This window comes from Peromyscus leucopus, chromosome 19 (assembly GCF_004664715.2).
Source record: "Peromyscus leucopus breed LL Stock chromosome 19, UCI_PerLeu_2.1, whole genome shotgun sequence".
Lineage (NCBI taxonomy): Eukaryota > Metazoa > Chordata > Mammalia > Rodentia > Cricetidae > Peromyscus > Peromyscus leucopus.
Window position 1 is genome coordinate 65,084,868 of NC_051079.1, and position 14,367 is coordinate 65,099,234.

Consider the following 14,367-nt stretch of genomic DNA (forward strand, 5'->3'; position numbering starts at 1 on the left):
CTGGGGAGCCCACCTTGAAATGGACCCCCTTCACCAGCGAGAGCTCTGCTCTCTTCACCTTGCCTAAAAGCCTCCGAAACCCAGCGTGACCACATCTGTTCCTTTTAAGCCCCACCCCCTTCTCAGACGCCCCTCCCACACTCCGTGCACTGTAAACATGAGAAAAACAAAGCCCAAGAAAAAAACAAAAACAAAAAAACAACAAACGAGAACCCCCCTCCCGCCTCCCAACCTGGGTGAAAAATTATCATCCTTTTTCACCGTAAACAGGATTTGGCTTTTTTTTTTTTCACCTTTGATTCATTTTTTTTTTTTTCTTTTCGCTCATAAAGACGGGAAGATTGGGGCTGTCGTTGGTTGGTTGGTTCGGTCAGGCACCAAAACAAGAAACTCAATGAGAAATATTTGGTGCAAGTTCGGTAATAGCGACATGTCCACCACAGATGACTAGAGCACCACACACGACATTTTTTTCTTAAGCTAACATGCTCCGGCTGCCATCCACAGAATAGCTAGAGACCCCTACATGGTTTCTACGTGGTCAAGAGGTATATACACAATCCTTCAAAGGACAGGATTGAGGGGCCGATCACCAGCTAGTACCCTCAAGATCACATCTAGTTCTCAGCAGCTGGGCCCCCCCTTCCCGCCCCTGCTCTGGGCACGGCCAGCTCCCCCCTCCCCCCTGCACAGCAAGGCGATGAGGCAGTCACCATTCTGGGTGGGTGGGCAGCCCCCCACCCCTCCCCCACCCCTCCCCTCCCCTCCCTCAGACACTGGTACCAACTCCTCTTTCCACAAAATGTGCTTGCAGGCTTCTTCTCTACGTCAAATGGCTCAGAAGGCAAAGTTTGGCTGCAAGGGCTATGGCCGTGGGGGGCGGGGGGGACCTGGTGAAGGAAATGGGGCATTCACTGGCTAGCTTCCTCCCTCAGCTGTCAGCTCCCAGCTGTGTCTCAATGTCCACTCGGCAGATGGGGCATTTCTTGCTCATGGCCAGCCACTGGTCCACGCACAGTTGGTGGAAGAGATGCATACAAGGTAGGCGTCTGGAAAAGAGGAGAGTCAGGTGACCAGCAGCAGGGGCAAGGTGATGGGAACCGCTGGGGACTTGATAAAGGGGGCTCTTGGAACCCAGACCCTGGAGTGAGGCTGCGGCTGAGATGGGAAACCATGACTGGAAGTAACTCTCAAAATATTCTTCAATAAAGGCCTTGGCTTTGTCTTAGACCCACCCAAGCCGGTATCTTCACACTTTGTCTCCACCACCCCCCGTTCATGGTTCCCACATCTAAAATAGTCCACGCTCTGCTTTACTAGTGCAACCGTGAAACACTGTGTCACACTTGGCACCCTGAGGTGCATGCCCGCTAAGGGCTTCCTTCCTTGAGCCTGCAGTGCAGGTCACTAATACCCGTGAGAGAAGGGGGAGGAACTCAAAGACGTGGCCTCTCACCTCACATCTTCTCCATCCTCCAACATGGACAGACAAATGGTGCATTTCTCGTCAGTGTCTGACTCCTCCCCCTCGTCTTTCTTCCCCTTGCTGTCCTGGGGTCTTCGCTGTGAGTAGAGAAAAAAAAAATGCTTAGTTGCCTGGTACAGACTCCCGCTGGCCACTGGCTTTCATCCACAGCCTCCTCTCACTCTGGTAGTCTCCGCCTTCCCTAGGGGTCGGCCTCTTTAAGTGCTCATCCCTGACTCCTCACTGTTGCTTCTGGAGAGAGAAGGCTAAAATCAAGTGAGGAAGAGGGCAGTAGACTGCTGGTGGTTGTCCTGGACACTGCAAGGGGCCCAGTGTTTGGAAAGGAGCGGAGCTCCTAGTCATTCTGCGCTTTGCAAAGCTACAGTCTGCGAATTTTGGCTTCCCCTGTCCACTTCCTCTCACACCCTGTCCAACATGTACCCCTACCTCTAGGTCCAGAATGCTTCATTCATTCATTCATTCACACACATTCCTCATTCACTCTTTCCACTGATATTCATTCATCTGCTCTCCTTATTATTTCTCCACCACCATTACCCCTCTAATTTGCACCACGTGGTTCTAAACTGTTTTCTATAGTTGTATCTCTCTCCCTAGCCAGAAAGTTCCCTTAAGCTTCTGAGCTCTAGAATGAGGCTAGCCACCATGTTGCTACTGTGCACACGTCCTGATTTACACATTTCTCTCCATAATTCTATGTTAATTATTTGACAACAGTTAAGCACTCTGCAGAACGTTTTCAAGTTTTACATGTGGCCGAGTACAAGGCATGCCACTGCTGTTTAATAAATATTCTGGGGAAGGAAAAATCTAACCACTGAATTAACTCCATCCACCTTCCATGTCCTCATCCCCACACTGCGGACATCAGCTCTAAGTCTGAGAGTAACCACAAAGAGAAAAGCGTCCATTCTGCTCTCTCTCCAGGGGCAAGCAAACCGCAAAGTCATTTTGCAAAGAGACATGTGGAGTCACAGATGAAAGCCAGAGAATGACATTGGGGCCAGGCCTAGATGTCGGGACTACCTACCCTACTTGGGAGCTCCAAAGCTCCGTGCTCTGGTTTGGACTGGGGGTGTTCTGCCCTGGCTAGAACATACAAGGAAGCCTGTTGCTTCCACTTGATACCCCCCTCATGTGCCCCATGTACCAGCGGCAAATGATGCCAGGCTTCTGCAAGGTCCCTTTACCCAGAAAGCCAAGCAGTCTCCATTGTCCTGTGTGTTTGCCATGCATTATTTTAGTGTTAGTAGGGTCATGACGATCTGCCTGCTGGAGGGTCAGCAGTCTTGGGGGTAGGACTGGCCCTGCTAGAGAAGAAATGACCAACAAAACAGCATTAAGCCCCAACCACATGCCTAGTTTCTATCGCTTTTATCCACGTTTTCCATGATTTCCTCTTTGTGTCATAACTTCAGTTCAACAGTATCTTGTTTAGCTATTTCTAATCTGTATCTCTCTCCTTTTGCATCACATTTCTCATTCTCAATCTTTAATCTCTCAGATATTTCTTTTTCTCCATTATCTACAGAACTTGGTGTTGTGGAATATTATTTTAATGAGGCAATGATGTGTCACATTTGTTACTGCTGTGGAATGTTACTTTAACTGTGTAAAGGTGTGTTACATTTGTTTCTGCTGTGGAATGTTACTTTAACTGTGTAAAGGTGTGTTACATTTGTTTCTGCTGCCTTTGTTTAAGTCTGTAAAGATGTGTTGCTGTTTCACCTCGCCTGCCTAAGACACCTGATTGGCCTAATAAAAAGCTGAATGGCCAATAGCTAGGCAAGAGAGGGCTAGGCGGGGCTTGTGGGCAGAGAGAACAAGTAGAGGAGAAATCTGGGCTTAGAAAAAGAACAAAGAGAGTGAGGGAGAAAGAGAGGGACGCACCCAGGGTCCAAAGCCAGGCAGCTGCCAGCCAGATGTGGAGATAGCATGAATGTAAGATACAGAGGAAGGAAGAAGGGAGGGAGGGAGGGAGGAAGGAAGGAAGGAAGGAAGGAAGGAAGGAAGGAAGGAAGGAAGGAAGGAAGGAAGGAAGGAGGAAAGGTAAGTAAAAAGCCCCGAGGCAAAAATGTAGATGAAGAGAAACAGGTTAAGTTATAAGAGCTAGCAAGAAATGAGCATAAGATAAGGCCAAGCATTCATAACTAATATTAAGTCTCTGTGTCATGATTTGGGAGCTGGTTGGTGGCCCAAAAGAAAAAGCCTGCTACAACTTTGATTTTAACTTCAACCTTTTTTCGGCATTTATTTAATATTCACTATTCAACTACCTTCACATTTCATCAACATTTCTTTATAACTTTGATAATCTTAGTTTTTTGTTGTTTTGTTGTTTTTTGACTTTTCAAAATAGGGTCTTACTGTGTAGTGTTGGCTGTCCTGTAACTCAGAGATTCCCCTGCCTCTGCCTCCCAAGTTCTGTGATTAAAGGTATGTACTACCAGGCCTGGCTTGATAACCTTGATTATTTTGTACTTTACTTTCATTCCTCTTCCTCTTCTTATTTCTTTCATATAGTCCTTTTTTAATGTCTATGTATTCTATTTATTATTAGTTAAAATATACTTTTTGTTTTGTGTTATTTTAGTCTGTTAAAAATTTTGGAGGCAGAGGCAGGTGGATCTTCGTGAGTTCGAGGCCAGCCTGGGCTACCAAGTGAGTTCCAGGAAAGGCGCAAAGCTACACAGAGAAACCCTGTCTCAAAAAACCAAAAAACAAAACAAAAAAACAAAAATTTTTAAATTGTTTTAACATTGTATTTGCATCCTAAAGTTTATGAACATTTTCTTATCTTACATTCTTCCTATTTCTTCTCTACAATATTTTCCTCTTGGTTCTCTCTTGAGTTTTAATCCTCCTATTTTTTTCTCACTGATTCAGCCCCCTAAGCTCATATATTTATATGGTCCCCAGTTGGTGGAACTGTTTTGGATGGACTAGGAGGCATGGCCTTGTTGGATTAAGTATGTTACTGAGGCAGACTTTGAGATTTCAAAAGACTTGTACCATTCTTGGTGTGCTCCCTCTGCCTCCTGTTTTGGGGTCAGGATGTGTGCCCTCAGAGGTTCCTTCTGCCATGTCTTTGTTCTGCCACTGAGGTCTCTAACCTCCTGAAACTGTAAGCCAAATTAGACACTTTCTTTTATAAGTTGGCTTGGTTATGGTGTTTTATCACAGCAATAGAAAAGTAACAAAACAGAGGAGATGCATATTTGATGGTCTGTGGTCTTTGATACTGACACCAGGCACACAGGCAGGAACTGGGAACAGCAGCTTACCATTTGTTATTTCTGAGCACTAGTTAGGTACTGAGCCCTGTATATGAAGCTGCATCATTCCACTGCTTTCTGTAGCAGCCATGTTGGAAATAGAAAGGTTGGGCCACAATCCACAGCCATACAGCTACACTCAGAAGGACTGAAATTCAAAACTGGCTGTCTAACTTCAGTCCCAAGTAATTTCAACTATTGTTGTCTTGTGTCTCCCCAGAGTGAATGGAGGTCTCTAGGTGCATTGTGATGAGCCTTACCCTGCCCTTAATTTCCCTAAATTTGCTTATTTTTGATTCAACATTAGCTTTCTTGGTACAGCAATTCTAGGTTACATAAAAACTAAGCAACTGTAGTGTATTTCCAACCCCCACTATAGGGATCAGAGGAAGCCCTGAGCAATGAAGTCCTCAGTGAGAGTGTATTTTGACATGTGCACCGTCATGTCAAGGATGCCCAAGTTCCCAGACCCATGGGACAATTGGCAAATCTGTTACCAATATGGCCCAGTCTCAAGAGAAATGGCAAAGCTTTTCTTGAGAGTCCAAGTCTGAGTGTTTGTGCACACTTCATCAATGTATGCAAAGATTAGCAACTTCAGTTTCCTCTGCCTGGAGATTTAGAGCCTGAGACGGCTCACCTCCAGAGACTCCTACTGAGACCAGCCAACCCCTCCCCTGTGCTGTACATAATAAACATGCCGAGGTTCCAGGCTGCAGTGGTAATGTTAGAGAACCCGACCTGAACCCAGCCCCATTGTCTGTGTGTCTGTCCTTTCTTCACTCCTCACTGCCCCTAGCCAGGGTTCTAGGACCCAAGTCACGAGCAGGAGGTGCCCCCCTCACAGCTTCTCCTTATATGAATATCATCTTAGGTGGTAAACTTGTGACAAATGATGAACCAATACTGGCCATTATTAGCTGAAGTCCATTCGTTTCCATGAGTTAAGGGCTGGATCTGAAATGCTAAAGGTTTCATTGCACACTGACGACTTTGGAAAGCAACTGGATCCTCAGGGTGGTGGTCTTATTAACTGATTAATCCACTGATGCTTCCTAATTTGATAACATTATAGGTGATGGGAACTAGGAGGTAGGACCTAGTTGGAAGAAGTAGGTCATTGGGGTGTTCCCTGGGAGGGCATACCTCTTTCCCAGAATTTGCACCTTCTCGGTTTCCTAATTACCAGACCTCACCACAGTCCCAGAACCAGAGACAAGAAACCACGGACAAACTTCCCAAACTCTGAACCCAGATGAACCCTCCTTCGTGACAGTTGTTTTTCTCAGGGATTTTGCCACAGTGACAGGCAAGCTAACTAACTCAGAGATCCCGGGAGCCTTGTGTTTTTAGTAAATGCATCATGTCACCTGTTTACATTAGGATACCACATAGAATAATTTGCTGCACTAACAAAATCCCTGGCCCTCAGTCTATTCCTGCCCCCCACCACATACACACAATGGCAACCCCTGATCTTTCTTCTTCTTCTTCTTCTTTCTGTAGTATTGTTTTCCAGAATGTCAAATAGTTCTGAGTATACAGTTTACAGCCTGGGGGGCTGTCTCCTTTCACCTTTTAGTGTATACTTAAGCTCTCTCCACATCTTTTCACAGGTCATGGATTATTTCTTTATGGCTGCTTATTTATTTACTTATTAAAGAACATTTTGGCTTCTTCCAGGTTTTCATTTGTTTTAACTGAAATCATGTTTTAAAAGCTCATATGTCTGGGTGCCAGCCCTACAGATTCCACTACTAAGGTCAGTGGGTACAGTCCATAGTTCTGAAACTTTCAAACCCCACACCATTTAGAGGCCTTCTTTGTCCATTTGTTCTTATGAGAGAGGACTTTGAATTATTTTCTAAGGCATTTTCTATTACCCTTGTGTGCGGAAGCCCCTTTGCCCCCAGACTGATAAAAAAAACACTGATTATCTATATACCGATGCGTGCACAAAGACACTCGTGACCACTCTAGCCAGTATCCACACACTCAGCCTTTCTCCCATCCTCCCTCCTGACCACACCTGCTGTAAGCCGATGAGACAATCCTGAGGAGCCATCCAACCAGAGCAGAGGCTTCTGGGCTTTGGATGGTGTCCCCTGCAGACAGCCAGGCTGGTTCCAGCAGACAAGCTGACATCTCCCTTCCCACCCCCTGCAGCTAGACTCCGCAGCCTCACCTTCTTGTACTTGTGGGGGAAGGTGAACCTCTCGATGGTGTTCTGTACGGCTCCTCGAGTCACGTTTCCCAACCTGTCCTCGAGCTGCAGCAGCTCCTGCAAAAAGGAAAACACAAGCGTGTGTGCTCGACGTGTACAAATGCATATAAACAGCATGAGAAGAATGAACAAGCGGAGGATGTGTGCAGGAAGCAGTCACACTGTCAGCCGGAAGCACTTGTGTAGTGTGGGAAGCTGCACTTTTCTCTTCACGTCCTCTTTCTCTCTTACTTTCTATCCCAGGACTTCCCACCACTCGCATCTACCCACCGCATCATTTACCCACCGCATCTACCCACAGCATCTACCCACCGCATCATCTACCCACGGCATCATCTACCCACCGCATCATCTACCCACTGACAAGGACGGGCAGAAAGAACGGCTTATGAACAGTAGCGTGCCAACTAGTCAGTGCCATACAGGGCAGCAACATACCTCGTAGCTCTCCCGAACAGCAGAGGTGTGTCGACTAGGATTTAGTCCCTGGAGAGCGAGGAAGTGAAGCTGTGGGTAAGGGTAGTTTCGAATTTCATGGACAACCTGATAGGGAGAAGACAGTTTTGGAGAGAGTAAGCATCCCAGGCTTCTCCTGGGACCAACAGACTACTCCTCCGCCCTCAACCACCAGACAGCACACCTGTGACCTTCTGCAGGCAGCAGGGCTGTCCCTCCGCTCTTGTCTCCTACCCTACTCCTGAAGAGCCAAGCTTGTGCATAGACACTCATAACCATCAACACAGGGGCGCTGACCCTGACCGAGCACCAGCTGCACCATGGCGGCGCTGTGCTGACTGCTTCCTGTGACTAAGCAGTTTAACTGCCTCCCCTGATGGAAACTGCAGGTCCAATCACAAATCCCCATTTTCCTGAGGGGGGATGAATAAGGCACAAGTAGATTAAACAATCAGCTCATGCCACTCAAGCAAGTGACAGAGTCAAGACACAGGCCTAAGCAGCAGCTGGGTGGCAGGAGCTTCCTCTACTATCCTTAAGAGCAACAGGATGGCTACGGGTCAGTGCCAGGGCCAAAAATGTCAGTAACCAAGGTAAATAGTATTGGAACGCAGTGTCTCTAAGTCAAAATGAATTTTTACAAACCTCTGAGGAACAATGCAGACTCTAGCCCCAAACTGGCTGATCTCTGTTTTATTCAGCCTTCCCTAACCCCGGCTAGGAGTCAGGCCAGCTGCCATCAAGCTTCCCACTGCATACACTAGAGCCAATGATTTCAACTCTCGAGGCCTCAGTTTGTCAATATGCAAATGGACATGATGCCTGGTTTTACGGGGTACTGGCAGGAGGAAGTAAGACTAGTCCTGTGAGGTGTTCATAATGGTGTCTGGTAGGTAGTAAGTGCTCCTTCCCCAAGCCACGGGGTGGCTAATGAGAGAATCCAGGGCTGAGGAGGGAAATTAATTCTGTTTGGGGACAGCAACAAGAGTTTCTCTTGGTATTGTGTGTCACTTGCAACCCCAAACCCGACCTGAGTTTTCTAGCACATTCGGGGTTCTACAGCCCCAAGAGGGCTGCTCCTGGGGAGGGGGTGGCCTGAGTCTGCAGGGAGGTCCTACTCTAGGCTCTCTTGTGACCCTTGAACCAACCCTGTGAGAGTCACACAGAGTGGCGTCTACATTCCATCTCACAAAAAAAGTAAAGTCATGCTCAGGGAGACGGAGTACCGGGTGGGGGCAAAGGTCAGGTTCAGGTGTTGTTCCTCAGGAGCCGCCCTCTTTGTTTCATGAGACTGAGGTTCTCAGGAGCACCAGTGGCTCAGTGATAAGGCTCGGCTGGCAAGCCAGTGAACCCCCGGGGACCTGCTTGCCTCCACTTGCCCAGCTTTAGTGTTATAGGCACACATCACCATGCCTGGCTTTGTGTGGGCGGGCCGGGAGTCGAACTCAGGTCCTCGTGCTTGTCCGGCAAGCGTCTTACCGACTGAGCCATCTCCCCAGCCCTAGGGCAGGGTCTCTTCGCACCGGGTATTTCCCCAGACTACAGTCTGCCATGCTGCCTCTTCTACCCGACACCCCTCAGCAGTGCGGGCTTTTGGACTGACTAGTCACTTGCTCCGTTTTCATCGTTCTCAAGCTGTAACAAGCTCTGGGGCTGAGAGCGGAGGGCAGCTGCTGGTCTGCCTGGGAGCCAGGACTCAGAGGACCCTGGGCACCGGAGAGCCATGGCCCCAGCTCACCACTAGCACACAGTGGGCAGTGAGGAAGTTCGTGTCCCCCGCCACCCCCCAGGACTCTGTGACTTACCATCTGTGTGGAGGAAGAGTTTCTGGGGAAGTGGTGCATTCGAGGAGTTGCTAGGTAATGCTGATAGTGCTGAGGGATGGGCCGCACCTGGAACTGGGCAGGACTCAAGCCGGCGTCCACACTGAGATCCCTGTAGAGACACAGCCTCATGAGCTACAAGGTGGGGGAGGCACCAACCGCTTTCAGAAGAGGTCTCACACACCACCTTGGGCCAAAGGCAGAAGACATACTGCGGACTCTGCCCCTCAGAGTGGGAGAATGGCATTAACAAATCTTCCTACAAGCTGCTTACCCACAACGAACTGTCTCCATGTCCCTCCTGGACCCGCATCTAAGACCTTTCAGTTGGAGGCATAAGGACCATTTTTCAAGAACCATGTCCAATGCTCCCTTCCAAGGAAGAGTCTAAATGGAGCAGGTCTGGGATACTGAGCAAAGGAAGCCAAGGCCAGACTGAGGATGGGCAGTGACCATATTTTCACCACTCAATAAAACCACAAGCAAGGGACCCCCTCTACTGCTCATCCTACCGGCTAGAAAGGGATCCTGGCCCACCCTCCCACCCTGTCACTCCTAAAAGTTTTAAAAAGTCACTTCATTTAAACATGAGTTTCACCAAAACATTTCCAAATTTGATGGAATCTATAAACCTACAGACTCAAGTGACTAACAAATTTCAACAGTGTAACGCAAAGAAAATAACCCCAAAGTACATAATAATCACATTTGAAAAAACAATAAAGATATAACTTTAAAATTAACCTGAGATTAAAGAAGAAGGCCCCTCAGATAGAGAAGCTGGGTACTAATTATCATAGAAGCAGCCAGGAAATAAAGAGATGGTATCAATAAGAAAAAATAGACTATCAAGCATAAAGTCTACACCCAGCAAAAAATGATTTTCAAAATGAAGGTGAAGTAAAGCTTTTTCAGATGAGCAAAGGCTGAAAGGAGGTAGTGCTTATAGGCCAGTGCCACAAGAAATAGTCAAGTAAGATCTGCAGACAGGGAGAAAATGATGCCAGGTAAAAACTTAGATCCATACAAAGGAACAAAGAGGAATTGGCCGCTAACGAGAAATAGAGCCAATTTTGGGTCTGTGGAGAAAATGCAAGAGGAGAAACTGGAACATTCTGTCATAACCAAAGGCAGGAATGCTACTGATGTGCACCAGGGTCATGGCAGAAAGAATCTTCCAGAAGAGGCTTCCATCAGCCAGGTTTGGATAACATGCATGTCAGTAACTATAACAACAAAAAGATATTGAAGCCCGTGAAATACATTAAATGTGGGCTGAGATGATGCTGAACAAAACCATCCTCTCTGAAGGATGCTGCCAAGGGACCAGCTCCGAACCCAGGAGTCTAGTAAACAAAGAGAAGACACAAGTGTCTGCCTTGCCAAAGTACTCAGAGTAACCAAATGGTTGATGAGGGTCATTTCTCATAGTGAAGTTTTCCAGCACACATATGAATAAGGAATTATTAAATTACCTGTCACCATTTTACATCCTCCAAAGAAATAAAGACCCATACAGAGGTCATCAATTTCTGCCAACATTACAGAAGGACAGGCAGCCACACAGAGTACTTTCTGGTAGAAAAACGGTATTGTTTCCAAAGTGTTTCTGCTAAGAAATAAGAGATGGAGAGAGGGAAAGAGAGGAAGGGGGAGAGAAAAAAGAGAGAGAGGGAGAGAGGAAGAGAATGAGGGAGAGAGATGGGGAGAGAGAGAGGAAGGGAGGGAAAGAGAGGGAGGGAGAGAGAAAAAGAGAGGGAGAAAGGGAGGGAAAGGTAGAGAGAGGGAGGGAGGGGAAGAGAGAGAGAGAGAGAGAGAGAGAGAGAGAGAGAGAGAGAGAGAGAGAGAGAACTGGGGACTTTTTAAATGGTTTATTAGGACAGGGCCTTACTCTGTAGCCTAGGCCAGAAGTGAACTCACAATCCTGCCTCCACCTCCAAAATGTTAAGATTGCAGGCATGAGCTGCCCTTGTTCCACTTTTGAGGACATCTAAAGTGATGTCAGAGTGATCAGAGTATAACAGCAAAATCTAGATAAGGCAGACTCTTCAGGAAGAGCAGTCTAGTGTCCACACACACACACACACACACACACACACGAGAGAGAGAGAGAGAGAGAGAGAGAGAGAGAGAGAGAGAGAGAGAGAAAGAGAGAGAGAGAGAGAGAATCATTAAAGGGGTCCCTGCTTCCAGCCATGTTTTAAGATAACAGAGACTATACTGGAAAACTGGACAGAATACATACAGCATCTCCTTTTGGATACCGCATAAACCAGCACAAAGCTGTGACCCAGATGACCCTACAGCCTCACTGACTTTGCCCAAGAAGGTGTCCAGGCCAGAAAACCACACACTGGCGTTTGAGATAGACTGGTGTTCTCAGGTGAAGGACTCGCTCACTTCCTGCAGGGAGCTGAGGTCCCTGACATTTGTGGTACAGTGTCCTGAAGAGGAAGTCATTGCACCAAATGAGAGCTCCAGAAGTCTGTGGTGTCCCCTTGAGTCTTTACTGAACAGTAAGGTATGTGGGTAGGGCAGTTTCTCAACTGTGGGTCGTGACCCCTGGACTGACCCTTTCACAGGGATTCGCATATCAGATATCAAACGCCTGCATATCAGACATTTACATCGCGATTCACAGCAGAAGCAAAATTACAGTTATGAAGGAGCAACAGAAATAATTTTATAGTTGAGGTTCACCCCAACATGAGGAACTGTATTAAAGGGTAGCAGCATTAGGAAGATTGAGGATGACTGTGTAGGGTGACATCCCACAGGTTGAACAAAGTACCCATGGAAATAGTGATTCCTAGAATTTAGACAGATCAAAAGACATTTAAATTCTGTTTGAGAATGAGACTTCTTGCTCACCACTAAGGGCCTTTAGTAGACTTCAGAACACTCTTTTAAAGCTGGCCTCTAAGCTTTATTACGGCAGATCTCGAGTACTTGCTGATTTGGGGACATTTGAGATCTGCTGTAATAAGACTTCACAAGCCTCCAAAGGCTCCAACAGATCCACAAGTGCTGTTTACCAGAACAAAGCCCAGCGTTCATAAATGACCAAAGCAATTCCAGTTACTCAACAATCTATAGCTCACAATGTCCACAGTTCAGCAGGTCATGATTAAAAGAAGGATAATATGTCCTACAGTCGGGGGAAAATCAGACCACAGAAATACCCTGACACTAGAAAGCGGCAGTGATGGCGGAATTAGTGAATAAAGACGCCGAAATAGCCATTATAGCCATGTCCAAGTGCATAGAGAATCACAAACACAGGGAAGAGGTTTCAACAGTGGTGTAAGAGGAGCTTCTTGGGATGAAAAATGCAATGTTGAAAATGGAAACTTCACTGGCTTGGGTCAACACCAGATTAAGACTAGTGATTTAAACACCCAGCAATAAAAATAATCTAAATGAAGCATACAGACAAAAAGGAAGAGAAATTTAAACCTCAGTGACACTGCCTAGCGAGCAGCCTGATGGGTAAACAAGGATCACCCTTTCCAAAGGGCCAAAGGAAGATAAAAGAAAAGAAACATGTTAGAAAAACTTGCAAAAAAGATTTCCAAAAACTGCTAAAAAGCCAAAGGACACAGATTCAAAGCCCTCCGCATCTTTCAAGCAGAGCTACAAAAAGAGAATCTGCCCGAGATACATAAATTCCTAGAAAATACTAATAAAATTCTAACGCCAGCCCAAGGAACCAGAAGAGCCATGAAAAGAGAGAAGAATTTCAGATTTTTCAAGCTGGGCGGTGGTGGCGCAGGCCTTTGATCCCAGCACTCAGGAGGCAGAGCCAGGCCGATCTCTGTGAGTTCAAGGCCAGCCTGGCCTACAGAGTGAGATCAAGGACAGGCACCCAAAACAACACAGAGAAATCCTGTCTCAAAAAAAAAAAAAAGAATTTCAGATTTTTTACAAGTCATAAAGCAGACCAAAAAACCATGGAATGATATTCTTAAACAAAAAAATTAGAGAAGCCTGTACCCAGCAAAAATGGGGGTGTACCCAGTGTCTGGGGGGTGGGGAGTGAGTCCACACAAGACTGTAGAATATGGACCAGCCTTCCGGATTCCTATTCTTAGTGTTTCTCAGGGCAGCAGGGAATGCAGAGAGGTCGAAAAGAGAAATAAGACCAGGTTTGGATGGATAAGCAAGCTAAGGACAGGGACGACACATCGCACTGCTCCTGCCTCCTGCCAAGGGCGACCTTACTGCAGGGTCCCGCCGTCGACCCCCACCTTGTGGTCCCACGTGCGGCGTCGGACCCTGTGTTTGTGTTCAAGGGCTCTGGGTGCTCCGCGTATGCTGAATTGAATCAAACTGAATTGACTTGACTGCTGAGGGACAGAACTGAATCCAGACTGCAATTAAATCTTCCTAATTTGAATCTGCTAATTGGGAAAAGGCTGGGCGGAAGTCGGCAGTGGTGTGATCCATCTTTTAAGAGACGGTTCAGTTTTAACGGGGAGTACCTGAGGATGCTGAGGATGGGAGTCAGAACACGCTTACAGCGCTCTTTCTGGCCCCCAGAAGCATGGGAAGCAGACGGTCAACAAGAGCTATACTGTGAATCAGTTCCCGCTATAGAGGAAGGGGTGGCTCCCAAAGCCGCCCTGACCTAACCAGCTTTCCGGGCCCAAAGTGCGCAAGACGATACACTGGCATGTCAGCTTTTAAAACTAGCCGGGCGGTGGTGGCCCACGCCTTTAATCCCAGCACTCGGGAGGCAAAGGTAAGTGGATCTCTGTGAGTTCAAGGCCTGCCTGGGCTACAGAGTAAGTTCCAGGAAAGGTGCAAAGCTACACAGAGAAACCCTGTCTCGAAAAACCAAAAAATAAGAATTAAAAAAAAAAATAGTCGTCTCTCCTTCCCCACCCCTTCTTGTGTTCTTTATCTAAAAGTTGCAAGAAAAACAAAGAATTCCAGGATACACTTCACTTACATTCCCCACAAAGCCACTGTTTACAGTCTATTTGTTTCTCTCTGTGACTCTTTATGTGCACATAAGCACACATACACACATAAGCTGATCCCTGAGATCAGCTGTGCCTGCTTGAGCATCAATCAGGATAAGGCCTGTGGACTGTTGACATT

The 14,367-nt window shown here is 46.9% G+C and overlaps 1 protein-coding gene across 1 annotated transcript in view; it reads right to left on the reverse strand.

Moving 5' to 3' along the window:
- Window positions 1-759: 759 nt before the first annotated feature.
- The window catches only part of Rnf165 (ring finger protein 165), a 107,568-nt gene continuing 93,960 nt past the window's right edge, over window positions 760-14,367 (reverse strand). Inside the window, exons 4-8 of the mRNA XM_028871975.2 lie at window positions 9,247-9,376; window positions 7,424-7,528; window positions 6,947-7,042; window positions 1,457-1,563; window positions 760-1,049 (exon numbers count right to left, since the gene is read on the reverse strand). Of these exons, the coding sequence (XP_028727808.1) occupies window positions 932-1,049; window positions 1,457-1,563; window positions 6,947-7,042; window positions 7,424-7,528; window positions 9,247-9,376 (556 nt within the window). The 3' untranslated portion in view covers window positions 760-931. The remainder of the gene's footprint in view (window positions 1,050-1,456; window positions 1,564-6,946; window positions 7,043-7,423; window positions 7,529-9,246; window positions 9,377-14,367) is intronic.